Below are 23,811 nucleotides of genomic sequence, written 5' to 3' on the forward strand. Positions count from 1 at the left end.
TGGACTAGCTGGCAGCGTGATGGCTGATCTGGGCCAGGCTGTTCTTATGGATTTACAGGACTACTTTTCAGGTGAAGGTGACAGCTTATTGTTTCAGAACACTCTGCGCAGTCAGCGCAGGGAACATGCGTGTGGGGCGTGCTGGTGACGTCACAGCTGTCATTCCTGTCCAACAGGCGCACTGAACGCTGATTGGTTTATTAATGGAAAGTTGACGCCCCACTCCCGCCCCTTCCGTACAAATGTCAGTGCGGCTCGTACCACTGTTGATATGAAGGGATGGAAGCACGTAGCTGTTATTGACTTGGACTTCCATTTTCCTTTGTTAACGAGTACAGCAGTGAGATACACTAACGGGGAGCAACGCGTATTCACTTGTTACAGGGAAAAGTGACGTCTAGCGTACCTTCGTGTCCTCGGTAAAACATAATGGACTAGCCCATCGTTCCCCGACCCCTCCGTAGCCGGTGTTCAGTGACTCACTGGAAAAATGATGTAACTTTTGCCGGCTTTCTGTTAGCTTGAACAGTACAAAGAGAAAAGGAAGTTTGTGCTGTCAGAGCGCGTGTAGGGGAACATTCTCAGGCACCGTGCTGAACAAATGGCCTGGTTTGGTTAGTGGGGGTGAAAAGACAGCCAGTACCTTACAGCTGCTTCTCTCTGGGACTCGGTACAGTGAATAATGAATCCAGCTCGTCGCTGCTCGGCGTTATTGAGCCAGCTGTGTGTGTCCTCGCGGGGGGGACCGGCAGCCGGGAGAGCCTTCTCACCAGCACCAGTGTCAGCCACGGCGGGTGCCCGCTACTGTCACCCCGGTGTCGGAGGAGGGGGAGACGCGGGGACCTGTCCCCAGCTGAAACCGAGAGGAGCACCCACCACTGGGGGGGCAACAGGTACTGTACACAAAAGTTTCTCACCTCAGTATTCACCACCAGTGACAGCAGGTCGAGTTAGCCTACAACCAGACCACGTTCAAAAAACGACCGGTTTACGAGCACTTAGTCACCAGTATCGGTGTCGTCCTCCATGAATCAGCATGTGGTTTGTGAAGTGATATCAGTCACCCGACCATTCATCAGTGTAGTCTACGAGCTAATGGCTACCTCTGTGACACTTTAGTGTGACATGTTTGAGGTAAAGCCATCTGATATTTCATTAAAAACAGCTTTGACCAGATGAAGATACCACTATTTGCTTTTCTTGACAAAAGCCAACGAAGAGTAACTTTTCACTTAAACTACAGACCTGTCATTTAAGTCAGACTAAAACCAGGCTAATGTCTCCTCACTGATGGACAGAATGTTTCTTAAAACTGTTTCCTGATCTGCTAACGTCACCTTCTGAACGAGATCATGGCTCTGTCAAAATGGGGCTGCAACTATGAGTTATGTATTTATTTAACCTGCAGTTCCACAGAGTGGATCTGGTGAAGTCTTTCCCAGAGTACAAGGCATAATATCTGATGCTGATGCTCATGTGGGGATTCTTGAATCCTTAATGTTGAATTCCTGAATCGTTGGGTCTCTCTCTAATTAAAGAGTTTGGTCTAGACCTGCTCTTTATGGAAAGAGTCTTGAGATAACGCTGCTATGAATTGGCGCTGTATAAATAAAGATCGATTGATTGATTGATTGATTGAACATCTTGAGCTGTGTTGTATCATCTGACCAGTAGTCCAGAGCTCAGAGAGAGTTGATAGACTATGAGCGAAAACAGAGGAAAAAAACAGCAAAATCCTCATATTAAAGAAGCTGGAAGCAGCACGTGTTTGGCAAACCTAGAATCAATGAATCCAGTATGGATGATAGATTTGTACCTCACTACAAGTTTCAGACATTCCTGCCAAATGTTGCAAATGTCTGGTGTCGCTTAAAACTGCCAAGATATTCAGCGTGCAGTCAAAGAAAAGCAGCAAATATTCAGTATAGTCAATATTCATATTGAGTGACAGTGACTGAAAAATGACTGAAATATCAATTAATTGTCTATACATGGACTTACCGATGAATCAACTCAGTACTTCCATTCTAATTCAATTTAGAAACCCCAATTCCAACTGACTGTGGGTGAGAGGCAGGGGTCACCCTGGACCGGCCCCCTGCCAATCACACCTACGGACAATTTAGAGTCCCTGAATAACCTAAAAATAAAATCTCAGACCTATTGTCAGTTAGTCTGTTGACCTGTCGCCCGGAGGTTCCACGGCTGATGCTCTATCTGAGGCTCTATTTATTCTGTCTCTGAAACTAAATAGAAAGAACAGGATGTTCTTGATGATCTTGCGTGCAGCTCTTAAGCAGGTACCTCCGTGTAGTAATCTGCCGCTGCACACCATGACACTGCACTTCCTCTGTCACCGCATTTAGTGCTCCACTTAAGTAGCCGACAAATGGGCTGAAGGGAGTGCGTGGAGGACAAGCTGAGATAGGAATGCACAGGATTTGCCTGGTTACTGCTGCAGGTCAGCGCAGCTTTATTGGTAAACCGCCATCAGGCATCACAAAGACATCGTTTTGTCCTCAAGGAAGAGAGAATTTGGATGTTTCTAACCAGCAACAGACACGATAACTGTTCTCTTTTTTTTGTTGAAGGCAGCTGATTTAGGTTAAAGTCAGACGGGGCTTACACGGATTCTTTCTTTCGCCGAAGCCGCTCTTCAAAAAAACACTCCTTTCCAATCCCTCGTCAAATCAAATCCAATTTTCCTTGTGATTTGTGCAAGTAACTGAACTTAGGTTACTTGTACACCATATCTTTCACCAGCTGCTTGATCCAAATACTGGAGAACTCATTCAGAACTACTGAGTTGTTTTAAGCTGCAATAACTGAAGTTTTAATCCAATTAGGGAAAAGTGAAACAAGCACTGAACTCAACATTGACACCTTTTTAAGTTGATGTAGAACTGTGGTTGTTTATTTATTAGAATTTATTTAATAGAATTGAAGTCTCTCTTCATTAAAGAGTTTGCTCTAGACCTGCTCTTTATGGAAAGATAGATAACAGATAACACCGTTATGAATTGGCACTCTATAAATAAAGATTGATTGATTGATTTAAACAACCAGCAGTTATGGAGCAACATTACTTTGAGTGATCTGATGTTTATCATTTGAGTCGGTATAAGCCCCGGTCAAATGATGAGCCTGCTACTTCTGATACATTATCAGACAGGAAACTGAATCAGACATTTGACAGTAATGGCAGTATTTACTGTGAAATGTTCACATGCTATTATGTGACTGCTGTTAAAGGACAACTCTGGTATCTTTAAACCTGGGCCACACTTTTACACATGTTGGTGTAGATCACCTCAGCAGCAGCGATACCAGCTGCCCTGTAATTATTTGGGTCAACTACACCTGATCACAGTGTGTGTGCTTGTTTTAGCCACTGACAGATTCAGTCTGACAACCTTTATGGAAAGGATTCCCACAGAGATGGACCCTATTTGGTTATATTGCCTTCTGAAAAAGCCACCAGACTCCATCGACACGAACACTAATTTCACATCAAAGAACACAATCGGAACATTTGGTTGGATAGTAGACAAACTAACTGATCAAACCCACAATATGTGAAAACCAGGGCCCACGTGTAAAAGTACTGAGGTTATCATTTAAACGTGAGCCAGCCAGGAACCAGCGTTTAGGTCAAAGTCTGGAAGCCGCTCTAACCAGGGTGAAGGTTTCTATTTTAGTATTGTGGCAAAGAAACAGGTCAGCTCTCTGGCTTTGTACCTGCACAAACACATACATGCTCATGCACATTCCCACATGGCGTGGGTCAGCAGCAAAGTGGGGCCTAAAATTAACCACTTTTTAATAGTTCGAGGCCCCTGGAGGCTAAAAGTCTTACTGCGCTCCATCTGTAATGGGATTGGTCAGACCCTGTTACACAACCGGCAGTCGTGCCTATATTAACCTCCGTTCAAAAAGCGAGTCAGCTTGGCAGCGTCAACACGGTGGCACTAAAACGTGAAAGTGATCAGTCAGCTGATAGTGCAGCTGTACTATGTGTTCCATGCAGTTAGCATACTAATCAGATGTGTGAGAGACGTGATGCCTTCTATAATCATTACTAAAAACCAAACAATGGTTGTCGGTATGGTCCTTAGAGTCGGTGTGTGTCCACAGAAGGCTCCGTGTCTGATTACTGTCACATCAGGACAGCCCTTCATTCATTTTTCACCCTGTACCACTTAATCCTATTTGCCACTAGGAAATTCAGTTAATTGTCACGCGGATGCCACAGCGAAGAGGATGACCTGGAATTTGATCTCTCTCTGCGTAACCAGCTGCACTCAGCTTATTATTCAACAGCAGCTTCACTCAGTCGTGGAACTGGCCTCCTGCCACCTCGTGTTCCTTTCTTTGGCACAGAGAAAAAACAGCCTCTGTGTCCGTCCCTGCCGCTGCTTCTACTCCAACCACTAGTGCTCGCACTACCAGTGTGCTAAATCTACTCTCCCAGTGTCTGTTCAGTGGCACTTATATACTGGATGTGTGTGTGTGTGTGGCTGTGTGTGTCACTGAGTTAGCACTGTACGATGCAGCAGGTCTTTCTCAATCCAAGTCTGTCTCTACTCGTATTCCTTTTAGAGAAGTATGCTTCAAATGCCCACAAGAGTTCTTTATCATACCAGCTGATCAGTAGACTGATGCGGGGCTCTCTGTAGATGTGGGCACTAACAGTCTCTGATTTTTTTTTTTTTTTTTTGTTGCTTAGGCAGCCTGAGTCCTGTCCATCCAGCAGATCTTTGCAACTGGACATTAGCTAGAAGCAGCCTCAGGCACTGGGAAGGGGGTGGGTTGCTTTTGAAAGAGAAATGATGCCAGATTTGAAGTCTGATATGTGCTGGTGCTGCTACGTTGATTTGTCTAAAGGTGAAATGCAGGTTCATGTCTTTTAGTGTCAGCTCATTTGGGAGCACAGCACCTCCTCTGTGGCCGCATTTCATTAAGAAAATGACAAATATGTATAATGCTGAACTAAACCATTACGTGTGATTAAAAGCTCTCAAGTTTCTCGACTCCAAGTTCTGACACGTTGCAGTGTGCACTGACAGGCTGCAGACTGAGGCTGTGTCCCAGCAGGATTTCTTCTCTCCAGCATGTTGGGCTTGTTACAGCAGGAGGAGCACAGGTGGCACCAGCAGCACTAGCCATGGTCCCATTTAGGAAATGGCTCCTGCGAACCAGCATGGATAATAGCAGGGCTCTGCAACTGGCACACCTAAACACCTGGAACGTAGATATTATTAATGTCATCAACACCCCCCCCCCCCCCCCCCCCGTGCTTTACCTGCAGGGTGCTCATTAGGGGCCCTCAGGGACACACCTGCTTTAACGTTGACAACCTCATTAAGTCTCTCAGCAGGAGACGGCTCCGTCACAAATGGTCAGCTCAGCTGTTTTTACTATGTTTTTATGCAGACGACACAGTGTCGTACTGCTGTGCTGTACGGTGCAGAGCTGCTCTGTGACATTCACCCACTCTGTCCTGACACATTTGTCCTTTTGGCTCAGAGGGCACAAGACATTTGCTTCCCACTCGGGGGGGGTGGGGGCTGTGCTGCAGCTGCACAAGTAAAAACAACACAGAGGAAATGACATAATTTCTACTTATCATTCATCAACAAATCAAATCACTGATTTTTCTGCATGCCAGACCCACTTGTCGATTGTGCAGGACACAGGACACGGCGTAACCCTGGCTGTAGGCTGAGGCCGAGCGCTCGTCTGTCTCAAGTTATCAAAAGTAACACACGCCATGATGATGTTTAGTCTGTCAGTACTTTGTGACATCCCCGTCTGTCTGTGGCTCTCAGCTGCTCACTGCTCCCTACTGAAGACGTACATTTTTTAAACAGGAGCAGTCATTTCCTGAAACAGCTGGCCACTGTAGTTTCTGTCAGATGTTGTGAAAAATCCAGAGTACGTTATGTACAGTATAATATACAGTGTATTGTCCTGCTGGCTCCTGGCGTTTGTTTTTTGAAGCAGGACACTCTTGCCTTCTCGCCCGCTGCTGCATGGGGGCTGTCTCAGGACATATGCTGAAGTGAATTCTTTGCCAGCCTGACAGTTCATTGTTGACTGTCATTCCAGTTTAGAGAGTTTCCTCTGTGGACTGCCTACGCTGCAGAGCTGTGTGTGTGTGTGTGTGTGTGTGTGTGTGTGTGTGTGACTCTTATGCCTTTGTGTGTGTGTGTGAGAGAGGGAGAAAAGGCATTCTTGAAGGGGCCAGTCAGTGGCTGAGTAACCTCATTCATGTGGAGCAGTCACTGGGATTGTCCCATGACTGTCACACTGTCCTTCCATCCCCACGTCCGGCACGCCGTCTGTCCTCGCTCAGTCCACGCAGGCCTGCTCTGCAGAGAGGGTGAAGGAGGAAGAGCGAGGGATGACCAAGAGGACAGGAAAAAAGGAAGAGCGTTAGGTGGAAAACCAGCAGACACACTGAAGACTGTGTGTGTGTGTGTGTGTGTGTGTGTGTGTGTGTCCGTTTCCTTCATCCACTTTGTTCCATGTAAGTATCTATTGCTCTTGTATGTTTTTATGTGGCCAACAGTTAAGTGTGGTTCAGTCAGAGCCTTCTCGTCTGACAGGACAGGATGATGTTTGACTCATGACAGTGTAGCATTGATCAGCATCCACACACTTGGAATTCACACAATGATGACTGTGAATGAAATGAATGGTCCTGTCATTAAGTAAGATGGAATCATCCCTGACAGGGTTAGGGTTGAGTTTTGGCGTGTAAATGTTCCGGTGTCAGGGCGAAGGGGACACACTCGTCTGGTCATTGTGAGGCCGCCCTTACTGCTGCTGTTTTCTCTGTTTTATTCAGAGGTTCTTAAGCCAAGCTGCTGCCGTGGCTCTGGGGATGGCAGCTTCAGTCGTTTGGTTGAAGGCTCACGGTTCTGGTTGTTAACCAAAATATCTTAACTTATTTTCAAAGTATTGCCATGAAATGTTTTGCAGACTTTTGTGATCCTGAAGATCACCAGGAACTTTTTATGGTCATCGGTTTGTCTAATACTTTGGTCTACGACCTGCAAAAATAGCATTACAACATGTTCTTTGGCATGCTAACATGCTAAACTAAGATAGCATGGATCGCCCATTAATCACAGGGTTGGTGATTAAAGTGGCTCAGAGGGAGAGCGGGTCGTCCATCGATCGGAAGGCTGCTGGTTCGATCCCCGGCTCCTATGAGTCGGCGCGTTGAAGTGTTCTTGGGCAAGACACTGAACCCTCAACCTGCCAACTTGTGAATGTGTGTGAAAGAACAGTCTCCTCCTGCTTAGATTCCTCCTGAATGAATGATGAGTGAGTGAGGATGTGATGTAAAAGTGCTTTGAGTGGTCGAAATGTCTAGAAAGGTGCTGTACAGATACAGAGCATTTAATATTTACCTGGAGCATGATACTGAACCCCAATCATTTCTGACAGTGAGGCCAGTGGTGCGTGTGTGTGTTATAAATAGTTGGGGATAAGCAGCCCTTCCACTGGGTTTGTATGTAGTAAAGATGAATCTCTGTCTCAGAGGCTTTCTTACCTCAAAGCTTTACACACTGCAAGAAACGGTGCGCACTGACCCTAAATCAGATCGGTGAATTAACCAGGTTAACCAGTCTGTGTTTGTGCTACTGACATCACACACTTCCTCTTCCGTCCTTTATCGTCAATTAACCAGTGAACGTGTCTGTGTGTGTGTGTGTGTGTTTGTAATAGCCCTGCCATCTCCACCTGTTGGACAACATGCACATTCTTATCCAAGTCCCACCCATCCACTTAATTAGGCATCATCCTCATCCACACACACACACACACACACTCTGACCATCTTTTCTGTCTTGTTCACCTTCTTCACAGTCACATCTGTCATCACTGTGGCAACCTTGATAATGAGGGATGCTCATTGGTCCCCCTGTCTCTCTCCCCCCCCCCACTCCTCCTCATGTCTGAGACAGGGTCACTGAGGCTCCCGCCTCTCCAGAGGTCATTCTGTCAGTCAGCGAGGCAGACGGGGAGGGGAAGTGATGACTCAGAGACGGGGAGACGAAGGCAGTGGAGGACGAGACGGATAAAGGATGAGTCAGAGCATGGACGGGGAGAGAGGCAGACAGGAGACAGTGGGGGGGAGAGGATAAAGGGGAAGAGGGCAGGAGTGAGTGCCAGAAGGAGAGCTGGATTGTCCCGGTGTTCAGACATAGGAAGAAGAGGGAGGACAGCATTTGACATGGAGGCCGTGGGTAAGACATGTACAGTACTAGTAGGAGGAGTGATCTACCGCTGTGAAGGAGCTACCATAGCTGTAATGTTACTGGCCTTTTATAGTTTAAACACTTTGGATCTGAACTCAGTTTATTTCTTGACGTAGAGACCAGGTGTGGGGGGGCAGAGTGTGTCCAGTGTTTGTTCTATCAGCAGATGAGTACAGATATAAACATTCACTTAGTTAAGGTTCCTTTATCATAGTGATGCTTGTCTTTGGTTGCTTAGTTTTGTTGAATGAACAAAAACTATTTTTAGACAAATAAATCCTCCTGATCTTAATAAAAGTAAGGTATTCTGTGTGTTTTGGTACCAGAGTTAGTTAAAGCAGTCTTCCACTACACCATGTCTTCTCTGATGTTTCCTGTGTAGCTCTGCTCCAGTCTCTCTCTCTCTCTCTCTCTCTCTCTCACACTCACACACACACACACACGCGCGCGCTTTGGCTTTTTCTTGGTCTTTCAATTAGCCGTAAATGTCATTACTGGTCACGTTAACAGATGTTAAATTTGGACTTCTGAAACCTTGTAGTGAGGGTTAGGGGGCCTTCCTAGGCAACCTTTAGTTTGTTTTTCACCTCAGTAATTCTGTGTCTCAGTCTCAAATATTTTAGCAAATTCAATCAGTGCACTCTGCCAGAACTGGAGCCGCTTCACAGAAGTAAAAACCAAGTTTCCCTTAAAGCCTGGAGCAGGATCTCTGTTTGGATGGACTCAAAGTGGTGGGAGCAGGAGAATGCTGCCTCCTCACCACAGTTCTTCTTAAAGTGCTCCAACAGGTCCTGTAGTGGCCCCCCCACTGTATTATCACTTTTCTCCAGTTAGGCCGCCTGCCCTGCCTCTGTTCCACACCTGGACCTCCACCTGTGTCTGGCACACAGGTGGAGGTCCCTCCACCGACAGGCTGCTCCTTAGAGCGCCAACCATTAGTCACTCGTCACAAAGCTGAAGTTTGATAATCAACCAAGACATTTGATGAGGTCACCTCGGGCTCTAGGATGTTATGGCGTGTTATGATTTGTTTCACTAATGTTTCATAGAGCAAAGGATTGATCAAGGAAATAAGTGGCACATTAAAGTCTAAAGTGTTGTTAGATGCAGCCCCACTGGCTTCACATGGCTCAGCTACAGATCCAGAAGCATGTGGTCATACAGCACCTGGAGGACCTTCTTGATAAATCCTCTTTGCTGTCCCTCTGTGCTTTATTGGCAGGGTGACAGAATAAAAACAACACTGAAAAGAGCCAGCCGATGTCTCCAGAAGCTCTGGAGTCATGTGGAAACCCCCGGGCTTAACATGGTTTCATATTCATGATCCCTGTCTTCTTTAGAGAGCAGAAAGCCAACTATGTACATAACTTTTTCTAAAAGAATAATAATTCTAAGTTGAATCCACAGGCACTTGCTGTACCTGCTTTCACGACCGGGTTTGCTGAGTCTGGGTCTGGTGTGACCAGGATCTTATGGTGCCTTTAATGACCACGTTTCTCCCTCCATCAGTGTGTCCAATGGGCAGCGGCAGCAGCAGCAGCAGCAGCAGCAGGCTGTTTGGTACGTTGGCCCAGTCCCTGAACAGCGCCCCCCTGGCCCAGTCAGACCCGTACCTGGAGGAGAGCACGGACGAGGACCTGGTGGAGATTGACCCAGACCAGCTTCTCAGAGAGTGCGAGGAGGCCCTGCAGAGACGCCCGGCCCGGCCACACAGGGATCTGGTTTATCCCAGCGGCGTGGCGCCCCGGCATCGCCAGCACAGCCCCTCCATCCGGGTCATGCAGTGGAATATACTGGCACAAGGTAGAGATGTGTGCATGTGAAAATCTAGGAATAGCTAGGATTAGCTGTGCCAGGGGTGTGTTGGTGAGTCCACCACAGCCTGCCAACCCTCACTGGACACACTGAGAGGAAGTGATGGGGTGAAGTCAGCTGACTTCTCCTCCAGCGCCTGCTGGTTGAGTGGAACGTGTCGACAGCTACCGGACGGATGGATGGATGGTTGTCATCTTGGGTCAGACTTCCATGTTGTTCTCAGGATGACCTTTGACCACTTACACTCTCACACCATCAGCTGTAGTCTGGGTTTAGCGCTACTTAGCACATGTTAGCATGCTAACACACTGAATTGTGAGGTCACCGTTGTGCTGCTAGCATGACTGTGGAGCAGCTGTCCCCTTGTTCTGGTGTTAACGTCTGTCTCTGTGTCTGTGTCCGTCTGTCCAGCTCTTGGCGAGGGGAAGGACGGGTTTATCCGCTGTCCACTGGACGCTCTCAACTGGCAGGAAAGGAAATACCTGATCCTGGAGGAAATCCTCACCTACCGCCCCGACATCCTGTGTCTGCAGGAAGTGGACCACTACTACGACACTTTCCAGCCAATCATGGCCAGCCTGGGTTACCACGGCAGTTTCCTGGCCAAGCCCTGGTCCCCCTGTCTGGATGTAGAGCAGAACAACGGCCCCGATGGCTGCGCTCTGTTTTACCGTCGCTCACGCTTCTCCCTCCTGGCCACGGCTCACCTGCGGCTGTCGGCCATGATGCTGCCCACCAACCAGGTGGCCATCGTCCAGACGCTGAACTGCCAGGTAACGGGCCTGCGGCTGTGCGTGGCCGTCACCCATCTGAAAGCTCGCAGCGGATGGGAGAGGCTGAGGAGCTTGCAGGGTGCCGACCTGCTGCAAAGCTTACGCAGCATAACGTCCCAAAATGGCGGCGGCGGCCAGAGCGAGGCGGCGGCGGCCACCATCCCTTTAGTTGTGTGCGGGGACTTCAACGCCGAACCGTCAGAGGACGTTTACCGGCACTTCAGCTCCTCCCCGCTCGGCCTGGATTCGGCCTACAAGCTGCTGAGCTGTGACGGACAGACGGAGCCGGCCTACACCACGTGGAAGATCCGTCCCTCCGGAGAGAGCTGCAGCACCCTGGACTACATCTGGTACACCCATGATGCTCTGAGCGTGGACTGCCTGTTGGACATTCCCACAGAGGAGGAGATCGGCCCGGACCGCCTCCCCTCCTACCACTACCCCTCTGACCACTTATCGCTGCTCTGTGACATCAGCTTCAGGGAGCAGCCCCACAGGCTGATGTAGGCCTGAGTGACGCACTGCTTGTCCGGTGTTGTTGACTACGTGTCGTGCTTCTGAACTGAGCTGGAGCTGAAATGGCAGCTAAGAGGTTCATCTGCTGAAGTTCCTGGAAACCAACTGCATTTATTTAATGTTTCTACTGCGCACATAAGACTATTATCACTTCATGTTATTAAATTATTCTTTCTACATTCTATCAGCTGGTTATACCAAAAACAGCTTTTCCTGTAGTGTTTTAAAATAACTTATTTTGCATTGAAGTAATCCTGGATGGTTCCTGATATTGTTAATCATGGCCTTGTTAGTGTTGTGACTACACTGAACAAGAACAAATGTTAATAAAGTTATTTTGACTCTTATTGTCTTTTTCTGATTTCCAGATCGGTGCAGTTTATGATGATGAATCATGTGAACTTCTGATTCGCTCTGGTTTGTGGGATATTAAGCTGAAGACTATTTAAGGATTTGTCTGATTTGGACCCTAGAGTTATAATTAAAAGAACATTTGGTATTTTTAAGTCTGAGCTCTCTTTCTTTACATATTTTGGGTTGAAATTAACGGGTAGGAACCAAACCTCTTGGAACTGGTCCAGCCTGCAACAGGATCCTTTGGGACAATCACTGTAGCCTCCGACAGGCTCTGATTGTTCTGTGTGTGTGACAGCGTTAAGAAAGGATCCCTACAGAGAGACCTGGAAGATCCTGCTGTGGCTGGGGGGTGGGGGTAATATATGGTGGGAAGCCAAATCATCGTTTGGCTTCTTTAGAACACAGTGCTGAGTGCCTGTGTTCATTATAGCTGCTCATTTTAAACCGTCAACCTTTGTAGCAGCGTTTCAGCATCCTTTCCCCTGAGGTAGCATTTGGAACATCTCCAGGACGTAGTCAGCACTCCTGCTGTGCTTTAATAGGAAGAGGAAAATGACGGCGTTGCTTTTTAAAAATGCAGCATACTGAGGAACGGATTTACTGTGGAGAGATCAGCACCATGTATATGGGAAAAATGTAAGACTTGTTTTTCAATTTCAAGAATAAATTTGACAATATTTGGACTTTTTTTTTGGGGGGGGGGGGTTCTCTAATCCCCAAAACAGAATCCTCTGATTTATTTTCTGTATGCCTGGAACTATTACTGAAAGTTTGACTTAATTTTCAACTTCAAAATCCAAATCTTTCAGCCTGCCTGTGCTGCAGCACCGCTCTCCTCTACCTTCATCACACCCTTCAAGAAGTGGGCCCCTGGTATCTGAATACCACGGGGACAGAGCTCTAATAAAGTTCTGATAAAAACATTTGCAGTGGAAACTTGACTGACTTAAGCTTTTTGTTTGTCAACCAGAACCTTCAGTCTCTGAAACAAACAGTGGAACGAAGACCAACTTTTTGATTCAGCGTGTCGCACAAGGATACAGCAGGTGGGAGGTGGGAGGGGCCACTGATCTGACAGCGTTTCTGTATTTGCTTGTTTTTTGTATTTCCGGTGGTTTTAATGCCACATGCTTGATGTTTTATAAAAGGAAAGACCTGAGTCACTGCATGTGGTGCATTCAGTGCATCTGAGAGTCTCTACTTTGATAAATGTACTAAACTAGTGTGGTGCTGTGGTTTCCTTTGACATTTTCACAACGATTCCTGTGCCAACAAAACTCGTTCAATACTTCTGAGGGCCACTCAGACACTGTGGAATACTGTGGGACTACTTTTGACCTCAGTCTGCCCTCACCATTTTTCTAATTAGTTTAGAATGTACAGAGCTGCTGAGCAGCACCAGTCCCACTGAGAAGAGAAGCAGCACAGTGCCTCTCTGTGGCCCCCCCCCCGGCTCCATTTACTTAGCACCCATGCAAACTCAGCATTTCTTTTAAAAAAACTGCTAAAATATGTCACTAAATAATGTTTCATTTCTGACGCAAGTGAATCACACAGTTTCATTTTTCATTCACATTTGTCCTTTTTTATAATACATATTTCCGTAAAATCTACTTCAATACACTGATGGTACAAGAAAAAATAGTATATAGTACTTCAGATGAGAGCGCACCATTTAGCTAGCTCATCTCTCGCAGACATACTCTCACTCCCTTTTTATGAACAGTAAAAAAGACAACAAGTGTTGGGAGAATGTGACAGTGCTGTGGAGTAACAAGCGCCTGCGGACAAACCTTAGACTGAGACAGACGAGCAAACAGATGAAGTCAACCTGCGTCTGCACTGAAACACCCGGCGCCAAGTATCAAAAAATGCTTTTTACACTTCTGTTTACAACAAAGTCTAATCTGACTTTTTATATTACATTTGATTACAAAAAGGAGTTTTTTCATTTACAATCTAAGGCTGCCCAAGTCTTCTGAGCTCTGAAGGGTGTGTGTGTGTGTGTGTGTGTGTGTGTGTGTGTGTGTGTGTGTGTGTGTGTGTGTGTGTGTGTGTGTGTGTGTGTGTGTGTGTGTGTGTGTGTGTGTGTGTGTGTGTGTGTGTGTGTGTGTGTTCCTACAACAGGCCCTTTGAACCTTTGTGGGGCTTCAGCAGCTCCATAGTAGGAGCAGGCATCTCCTTGGAGACCAGCATCAGGCTGACAGTCTGAGCCAATCACAGAGCAGCCTTGCTTTGTGAAAGGGGGGTGGGATGTGTCCTGCACTTCAGCAGCAGTGTCTACAGTCACTTCCTGTACTCCCCTCCCCTGGCGGCCCCCCTCAGGGCAGAGCTCTCAGGATGATGGCGTTTCTGCTGATGCTGCTGGAGGGCTGGAGGGGGGCGGAGCCTCAACCACTGCCTCTGATTGCGCTGCCTCAGGATGACCGCTGGGGGGCTTTGGGGGCTGGCTGGGGGCTTTGGGTGGGGCGGTTTGAGGCTGGCCGACATGGACAGAGAGCTGCGGCAGCTGCTGGGCCACGGCCGCTGGCTTGGCCAGGATGAGCTGTGGCGCGGGCCGACCTGCCGTCAGCTGGACCGTGGGGGCCGCGGTGGTGGCTTTGGCCGAGGTCTGGATGAGCTGCGTTATGTGACCAGACGGGTTGGCCTGCATGAGCGTGGCCAGCTGGTTGGCCGGGATGGTGATGATGGTGATCTTCTCTCCTGCTTTGGAACCGGCAGGCAGCATGGTGGGCAGAGCCTGGATGACCAGTTTGGGTGGGGCGCTAGCCGAGGCGCTGCCTACCGTTACTGGGACTCCTGTGGCGCTGGTGAGGATGGGGGAGGAGTTTAACGTTACCTGACCTAGTGAGTTGGTCATGACCACTGGCATGGCTCGGATGGGCCTATGAGAGAGAGAGAAGGAGAGAGAGAAAGAGAGCACAGGGGTGAGCACTGATGGAAGCAAAACTTATTTTGCCGCTGATTCCTTCATTATTGACCAAGTGCAAAGGTCGTTTGTCTCCTCCTCTCACACTGAATCCAAAAAGATTTGTTTTCATCCACATCATCACTGATCAAGCACAGAACTCTAAAGTCAGGTCGAGCACAAGCGCAGCAGGACAACACATGAAGGACAACTCCAGTATTTCTAAACCTTTTGTCTGTGTTAGATCCAGCAGATCGTCTCAGCTGACACTTATGAAACAGGCTGCAACGTGATCCTTTGGGACAACTGCACCTGATCACTGTAGCATGCAAGTTCATTTAATGCTCCCAGACATGATCAAGACAGGATGAAATAAAAGGAACTAGTTCATTTAAAAACAGACCAATTCAGGTTCAGCTTCGGAGACTATCAGCGGGTACATTTCACTGTCTGAACTCAGTCTGATCATGAATCCCAACCATCGGCAGCGGTGAATACCTGGTGGTGGCGTTGCTGGGGATGACGGTGACGTAGGTCTGCTGTGGCTGGGTGGTGGCAGAGGAATTGGTGCCCAGGATGGCAGGGCCCTGTTGGTGAGCAGGGTGCTGGCCAGCTATCACGGCCTCTCCATCCTCCACCTCGTCCCCGTCCTCCTCATCATCAATCACCCGGATGTTCTTGGGCATGTCTTTAAACTGGTAGGCAAGCCGCTGACCCTCCACTTTGGCCAGTATGCCACGCTGGTAGTAATACCTGCACACACGGCACAGAGAAGCCGGGTTATTACACGTTCAGAAAGGACTACAGGGGAGTAGGGTTAGGGTTAGGGGGGGGGGCAGCTGACCTCAGGGCTCGGCCCATGGTCTCGTAGTTCATGTCGGGTTTATTCTTGTGCTTTCCCCACAGTTTGGACACGGCCTTGGAGTCAACCAGCTTGAAGATCCCCTTCTCCCTCTGCATCCACTTGATGTACCTGGGACAGGTGTTTTTATCCTGCAGCAGCTCCAGCAGGAACTCCCACAGATAGGTAGTGTTGCCTTCGGGAGACACAGCACAGCATCAGCTCAGCACCCTATAGTTACCTTCACCGTGACGGGACTGCTAGGCTTCAGAGCTGGGACAGACCTTTGCCCTCCCTCGGTCTCTTCTTTATCCCCAGGTCGAAGGAGCCGTTGGAAGCAGGCTGGTGCGTCTTGGGCTTACGTCCACCTGCACTTAACACACGCACGCATGCACGCACAAACACACACATCAGGTCATGTTCATGCAGAAAAATGACCCCCGTGTGAATTTCAATACTTCGCCACGAGCAGGTCTGTAAGTAGAGCTCTCTGTGACGTCACATGGCTGTAGTGACACTGACCTCCTCTCTTCTTTTTGGCAGTGGGTTCACAGTCAGGGGGGATGGGAAAGGACTCCTCCTCTATGGGTCCACACTCCGTAGACACCTCCACCACAGTCTCCATCATCACATCCTCTGCTGGGGACAGACAAACCACAGCATTCATACTGCTCTGTGAGCCACAGCCGCAGTCTGCAGCCTGCAAACTGCCAAAAAGGCATTGTTGAATACTGATGCAGGGTCATAAGTGTGTATATATATATGTGTGTGTGTGTGTGTGTGTGAGAGAGAGAGAGAGAGAGAGACCCGTTAGCATGCAGACAGCTCACATCAAATATCATCACTAGTCGTACTCTTGCAACTACAAGCTGGTTCCTCACAGGAAGAACAACACAGCTGAAGTGCAGCCTCCAGAACAAACCCCCCGCTCTGTGTAAGGACGACTACGGCACACATCTGATCTGTTCCATCTAGTCTAGCTATGGCCACAACTACATTGTCATTACAGGTTAATATGGTTACTTAGATTAATCATTTAAATGCACTATAAATGTTCAAAATAAGATGACAATGACAAATACACCAGATCCATATGGGACATCTTCAAACAGCAGTATCTTTGTATATGCACAGTTATTATCAAAACAAAACCTGTCTTCTTCCTGAAACAGGAAATGTTTCAGGAAGTTTTTCATCATTGAAAAAATTACCTCACAATTGGGATTCCAAAACCCTACTTAAGCAATGTTAATAACTAACTAACTAATTAACTTAACAGGCCACTGATTTCACCGGCTCATGGCTGGTGAGCCTGGTGAGCCATTCGTCTGGTTAAATGCAGCCTGAGTTTGAACTTTGATTGTGCCTGTTGTGGTGTGTTCTTCTACTCTTTGTCGTACTGTCTTTGTGTTTTCTTTTGTTAACCTGTCTGGTTTTGGAACACTGGGTGTGGATCCCACACAGGTCAAAATATTCTGGCCTATAATTTGGCTCTGGACAGCGGCGTCAGGAGCTTCTCCCCGTTTGTAGCCCGTCCGGCTCTGATCACGGGCGTGTAACTGCTTTGGTGGTTGGTGGACGGCTACAGGAGGGTCTGTCTGGCAGTCCCATATAGCCACAGCGGTTTGGACAGCCGCGTAGGTAATTCACCACTGTCCGGCCCTCCTCGTCTGTCCGTCTATCATCTGGAGCGATGCTTAGTTAGTGTTAGGAAAAACAGAACTAGCTCATACGTAAGGACAGACAGGTGCTTACACTAAGCTGCTTTCTGATGTTTCCGTCCTGAGAAGGAGCTTCTTCAGAGAGCTTGTTCGATGTAAAGTGTGCTAAAAGCACACTACACTAATCTAGACTACTGTGAAGGTGGTGTTATCAGAGTGAGTCTACCAGTGCACTGCTAATGCATGACACAGTACACACTCAGAGATGTTCAAGGTCCCATATCCTGCTCATCTTCAAGTTACTGCTTGTATTTAGAGGTTTCCACGGTTTAATGTTCAGTAAACATGTGTTTCTCCTACCAGACGTGGCTGATGCACCTGCTTTCAGCCTCGGTCTGATCGCACTGAGGAACACAACAACCTGCTGCTTCGCTCCACAGCTTTTTGTTACAGGGAAAAACAAAAGGTGGACAGCAGGGGGGATTCAGGAGGTTTTCAGTGGGCAGGGACAGTTGACCTGCTGAAGGGCTGGAGGAGGTCACATGATCAACAATTCCCTTGTGACAGGGTAAGGGCAGTGTTTTCACACACATTTACTGAAAGACGGAGCAGGGTTAAAGGAAAGAGGACGGTCTTTGCTCAGTGTGGCAGCCCGTAGGCACACGAGGGACATGATTTATGTTGGGATGAATTTTTCCTAATATGGGACCTATCACAGCATCCGACACTATCCGATACCAGCATCAGGGACGGTGCATCCCTATTTCACAATAGAGAGTAAAAGCATAAAAACTATTGAACTTAAAATCACTAAGCTCCCCTCCCTTCAACGTCCAATACCAACGGTGTACAACTTTTACCTCTGACAGAGTGACATTCATTTCATAACGCATGTAATGAAGGTTTCCCACTGTTTAAACACATGCTTATGACACATAACACTAACCTTCAGGGGGAAAGAGAACAGAAATGAAACATATCTCATGAGTCTGGTTGTGGCTCATCAGCTGAAAGCTTTAGGACATGGGTGACTAAACCACTGTAACCACCTGATGCTGTAACCACCTCATATCAACTAGCAGGTCACCGTACACGTGGCTCATAGAGTGTTGTGTCTACCAAACAGAAGACAGTGTTCGGACAGTGTTTACCTGTGTTGCGTTCATTGTGCAGTCCTCCAGGAGACTCCATGTGGAGAAGAGCTTCGGCCGCTTCAAACGTCTTGTCAAAACAAACCATGTCGTGACCCGACATCTCCACTGAGAAGAAAAGCACAGAGGAGGCGGTCAGTGCACGGGCCTCTGCAAACAACACATGCTCTCTGAGGAGGGTGGACAACACAACGAAGGGCTAAGTTCACAGCAGTACAGCGGTGCGACCTCAACTATTTTGAAATAGTGACTTCCTTGTTTGAGCTTTGGGGAAGCGGTCTGCTCCTCCCTTCCGCTTTCCTCTGATCTGATCTAAACAGTTAAGATGCCGTTCCTGCCAGCAGAGGGCGGTCACACGCATCAACAGCAGCCCGGTGGCAAACAGAGCTATCCTCTCTAATGAACGGGTACCGCTGAGCCCCGAAGAAAACACAGACCAGTGTGAATGATGAGGCGTGTACAGATTTCAGAGAGTCAAAAAACAGATAGAAGAGACAAAGTTTGACATTGAGCTTAATAGACTGATCTGGGTTCAGAAGAAACTACATGACTGAGAACTCAGTGTTTTCCTTACATATCCCAACTGTTGTGCACCGCCACAGAATCCTAAATAATGAAAGTTAAATCAGCCAACAAGGTTGAGAAACAGCCCTGCTGTCACAGATAGAGGGCAGCTTAACAACACCAACAGGGTTGGAACCACCAATAAGTTTGTGTCTACATCCTCTCTGAATCAGGTCAAGTACAGTTGATGATAATTACACTCATAGTTGAGGACAGTTTGTTTTATCCCATGTAAAATGGCAGCAGGTGGCTCTAACAGACGACACATCACATCAGGTACAGGGAGCCAGAAATCTCTGCAGAAAGCTTTAGCTCAAATAACAAAAGTCCATTAGCTGGCAGCCTTCGGTTCTCCTCACGGCTGTTCCAGGTTTTGAATGTATTCATATAGGCTTCAGATTAAGGCAGTCAGACACTGTGCTCTTTAATTAGACTTTGGGTAAACTCACATTACACATTTTAAATCAACCTTTCTGAACACTCACACTCTATGGTGGACATGGGCACTCGCACTAACCATGAACATTAGACCCTGATAGTTTTATTTCTATCACAGTCAAGTCTTAGAACTGCTGAAAGGTAACTAATCAGGTGCTGCTACACCCCTGAACTCAACGTCTAGCCACACATGGAGTATAACAATGTTTTTCCACACAAAATTCACTTCTCTTTTATGTGTCCGCTTGGATTTCCGAATTCTTTGGCCTCTGTGATCGTGACAAAAAAGATAAGACTTTGGGAACTGTGTAGTACGTTGACAGTTAGCATGTAATGAAATAAATCAACACAGGGGCACAGGATTAGCACAGGTGTGTCTGTGGATGGCTTCAGTGTGGCTCAGCTTCACAGATTTCAGCGGCAACCACAACACTAATGTTGTGCACGCATGTTGTGGAGCATAGCATGCTTTAATAATATAATATGATTAATAACTGGGCAAGGAGGAGAAATTAAACATGTGCTCCACAGGGAAGTACAATCTTTGACCAGCCTACGTAGCCTCCCCCATTTTATAAGTCAGACCTGTTATTCAGAGAACTCGGCCTCACCTGTCTCAGCCACCTCTGTGACCACCTCCTGCTCCTCAGCCACATCCTGCATCAGGTACGTCTCATCATCGTAGACCAGGACCTGGGCCGAGTAGCACTCCTCCACCTGGGCACTGGGCACCTCCTCCACGATCACCGCCGGACAGCTCTCCTCCTGCAGCACCACGCTCTCCTCTTCAACATCTTCCTCCACCTCCTCCCCAACCCCCATGATCACTGCCTCTGCTTCCTGCTGAACAACTTCTTCCTCCTCCTCTTCCTCAGCTGGCTGCTGCTCACACTGAACACAGTTTGAAAGATGAGAAAAGGGAGTGATTTTTAGTGATGCGCTGTGCTCCCAGATCACATGTCGTATGATGATGTCAGGTCTGAGCTAAAACATGTGCACTGTATACCCCCCCAACACTGAGCCTGGGCTCTCGTGCAGCTCTCTGGACTGACTGCGTTCAGTGGATGAGCACCAGCACAGAAGCATGGATGAGGAGTGAACGCACATACCTGGCGACCAATCACTGACCTCTGAAGAGCTTGTTCACCTTTGTGAAAATGCTGTAAATAGCTACATAATAATCAATTGGCACATGATGTCATCCATCAGCTCTGTGGGCAGACTTCAGCTGCTTTCCATTGAAAACAATTGACAACAATGATTTCTAAAGAAAACTCTCCATCTATCACCTGTCTTCTCAGCATGCCGCTGGGACTTTTTGTGCTCATAGTGGCTTGTGTGACATTTTAACGATTACCAATCATTTCCGTGGTGGTTTATGGTAATACACACGCTGATGTTTCTGTTTTGCAAATGTTCAGTTTCCACAATGAGAGGAAAAAGACCAATACTACAATATAACTGACGGTGCTTTTATGATTTTCACATCTTATTATGTGGCAAAATAATAGAAGACACTCACACGAGATCAAATTGGTCTTAATGAACGGACTTCCCAATTCTGTTTTGTTGTCACATCACCATTTCCTTGAAATATATCACCTACCACTAACAATCACCTATAGCCTCTTATGGAAAGTGTGAAGCATTTAATATTAACTGTTTATTCCATTGGCGGTAACCTACTGCATATAGCCTATACATCAGCTTAAATACCAAACTACTCAATGCTACCGACCAAAGCCGACGGATGGATTGTGTAACTCCAGGCTTAATGGCATCAGACACATTTCTCAATTTGAAATATTTCACCAGGGGAAAAAGACAGCATATAATTGAGCAAAGCTGAACTCACTCCACTGTGTTCTTTTACCACCGCCACAGCCTCTAGTATCTTTTTCAGCACAGGGCTTTGTGGACCTCCATGAAAGCAGTTGTGGGGATGCACAGGCTTACCTGCTGGGGCTCCTCCACCACAGTGACATACTCCACTATGTTCCCTCCACCGTCTGACACTACCACAGAGGTCATCACTCATTCCTGCCAAAATCAAAGTACAGAGGGTCAGGACAAAGGTACTGCAAAGTCTCATTTAGTCATTATTAGTCATCTCATTTCTAAGCAAGTTTGTGTGTGTGTGTGCAGGGGGGGGGTCATGTGAATACGCCACGGGCAACAGCACTCCTCATGACTCAGTGCCAGTAATGTTGTGATCATTGTTGTGAGGGAAAAAAACACACCAACTCTTCTGGTGATTCCTGTCTGATGCTTAAGGCAGCTTGTAAGCGATCCACTGAATGGATTCAAAAACGCAACCTATAGGTCATAAAGCTTTATGCTACATCCACAGGTTACAATTACCATCAAAGGAGGAATCGACTGAGTAACCCCGTCACTGATCCATGCAAAGAAATGACAACAACAGTGGGTTCGTGCATAATGATGTCGATGCTTCCTATTTAAACCTGGGGCCGACAGTGTGTGGGTACTCATCACACTCTTTTGCAATACTGAAAACTGCACATTTTCCAATGCACCTGTCTGCATGTGACATTAGATGTTTTAAACACATTCAAATGTCTTCCCACACTATTCACAGTAGTAATTAAAGCATAGTGGTTTAACGCTGATCACATAGTGACACCTGGTCATAAAGTCTGCACTATAATCCACGGTGTTTGTAAGGCTTGGTACACACTGAAGCTTTCTCATGCAAACACTAAACGGCTAAAAGGCAAGTGCCCTGAACTATTTCAACTGGAGGGCGCAGAGGAGGAACCAGTGCCGTTGGATCTCCGCCCGCACGACTCATCTAAAGCAGTGAGTGAGTGGAGAAGACACCGGCAGCCCCCCGTGGGTTCGCCGGTGGAGGTGGGAGGCACTGGTCGCTCCCAGCCCACAGACAGGCTAATGTTTACTTTCTGAGCGGGTCTGTGCGTCCGTGTGTGCGGCTGCAGCTCTCCGCTCTCCGGCTAACTGGCTAAGTACAGCGCTCCTGCCTCTCACCGAACAGGGCTGAAACTACGTAGCTGCTAATATTATGTACTTTGCTCCGTAACATCACATATTCAGCGCCTTGAATACAGATTACCGCCGCCTTCTCCATTTAAACAGAGACCACCCAAACCACAATAACTTAGCAATGGCTAGCATTAAGGTCAGTAAGTGAGCTCCAAACAGATAGCGGATAGCTGGTTAACATTATATTTATATATATAACGCTGAGGGAGTACAAGAGAGCCAATGGAGACGCTGGTATTGAGAGTTGTGATCTATCCGAGCCTGCGGATATGTTCGTGCAATGAGTTTCCTCTCCTTACCTTGTTTTGCTTTTTGCTAGCGAAAAGTAAGCTCCACGGCTAGCACTAGCTGGGCCTAACGTTAGCCAAGTTGACAAGGCCGAAACGCTCACTTCGTTCGCATAAACACTTGTTTGCAAGTCCTTCGTCCCAAAATAATCACTTTGCGTACACCTATCGACGTCCCGACTTGAAATATGAAGGGTGGACGCGGATGCGGGCCCTGGAGCGGTGTTTTGACCACGGCTCGTCTCTTGCTATCCTGTAGCTTTCCGGCGCGCCGCCTCTCCGCCACAACGATCCAGCGGGTCAGAGCGCAGCCCGGGGTGACGTCACGAGGACAAACCCCGTATGTTGTTTCTGGATCAATAACACACACAGTTACTGTGAAGCATCGGTCAGGGGCATCATCACACACACACACACACACACAGCAACAGGCTCACTCAGGAAGAAATGTGAGGAGCATGTGTGATTGTATGCACTTGTATGCTTATATTAATTTGATTACTGTAATTATTACAGGATAAGTTCACAGGTATTGCAGGGCCCAGATAAGCACTAAAACAGCCTTCCTAATGCACTTGACGTGGGGCACAAACCACAGCCTTTATTCCAAGCAAAAATACATCCCAATATTTATCTTAATACAAATCTGAGCTAATTAAATCAAGTGGCACAACTTCTAAAGATACAGTCTTGAGGATGGTTCCTGTTTTGAAAAGTAGTTTTAAGACTATTTTTATTTCTGTTGATAATGTGCTCACTGAGGTGTGTCCCGGGGGAGGGTGGGGTGTCACAGGGTTATTAAGGTCCCTGCAGTTCATTTTTGCCCTTGTAGGCAAATCATGCCGGGCAGAGAAGCACGTTTGTTTCTTCTGTAGTCATATTCATAATGGTGACAGCTTGGTGGCATTTGCATTTTTATGACAATGACAGTACATTTTTCTATTCAATACTTATTTTCATTTCATTCATTTTATATACTTTTATATTTTTGATATTTTCAGTGTAGGATTTTTACTTGCAATGGAACATCATCGTGCCGTAGGCCTATACTGTTACTTTTACTTTCACTTTGCTCTTGAGATGTTCAAAAATAGTTTTTCATCGTTTTAAACAGCACAAACTACATTCACCTCAGTAAAAGGTTCAGAGGCAAAAGTGTTGAGTTTTGCTTACATTATGTGGCATTACGTGTCTGAACTCAGGGAGGCT

The 23,811-nt window shown here is 47.2% G+C and overlaps 2 protein-coding genes across 3 annotated transcripts; one reads left to right on the top strand and one right to left on the bottom strand.

Moving 5' to 3' along the window:
• Positions 1–295: 295 nt before the first annotated feature.
• nocta (nocturnin a) lies at positions 296–11,665 on the top strand. Its single transcript, XM_070836591.1, has 3 exons — positions 296–893; positions 9,780–10,073; positions 10,497–11,665. Exons 1-3 carry the CDS (start codon positions 683–685, stop codon positions 11,363–11,365), a joined length of 1,374 nt encoding a protein of 457 aa, XP_070692692.1. The 5' UTR covers positions 296–682; the 3' UTR covers positions 11,366–11,665.
• A 2,063-nt stretch (positions 11,666–13,728) lies between these two features.
• On the bottom strand, positions 13,729–22,888 carry elf2a (E74-like factor 2a (ets domain transcription factor)). 2 transcript variants are annotated; one of them, XM_070837055.1, is made up of 9 exons: positions 22,615–22,888; positions 21,251–21,334; positions 19,906–20,185; positions 18,293–18,400; positions 16,003–16,116; positions 15,765–15,848; positions 15,484–15,676; positions 15,138–15,392; positions 13,729–14,616 (listed from the first exon to the last, which is right to left on the bottom strand). In XM_070837055.1, the coding sequence occupies exons 2-9, from the start codon at positions 21,323–21,325 to the stop codon at positions 14,067–14,069; spliced, it is 1,659 nt and encodes a 552-aa protein (XP_070693156.1). In that variant the 5' UTR covers positions 21,326–21,334; positions 22,615–22,888; the 3' UTR covers positions 13,729–14,066. The 2 variants fall into 2 exon arrangements, with proteins under 2 accessions (XP_070693156.1, XP_070693155.1); XM_070837054.1 differs by having other exon boundaries at positions 16,003–16,119.
• Positions 22,889–23,811: the final 923 nt, after the last annotated feature.

Source organism: Pempheris klunzingeri, chromosome 9 (assembly GCF_042242105.1).
Source record: "Pempheris klunzingeri isolate RE-2024b chromosome 9, fPemKlu1.hap1, whole genome shotgun sequence".
In the NCBI taxonomy this organism is placed as follows: Eukaryota; Metazoa; Chordata; class Actinopteri; order Acropomatiformes; family Pempheridae; genus Pempheris; species Pempheris klunzingeri.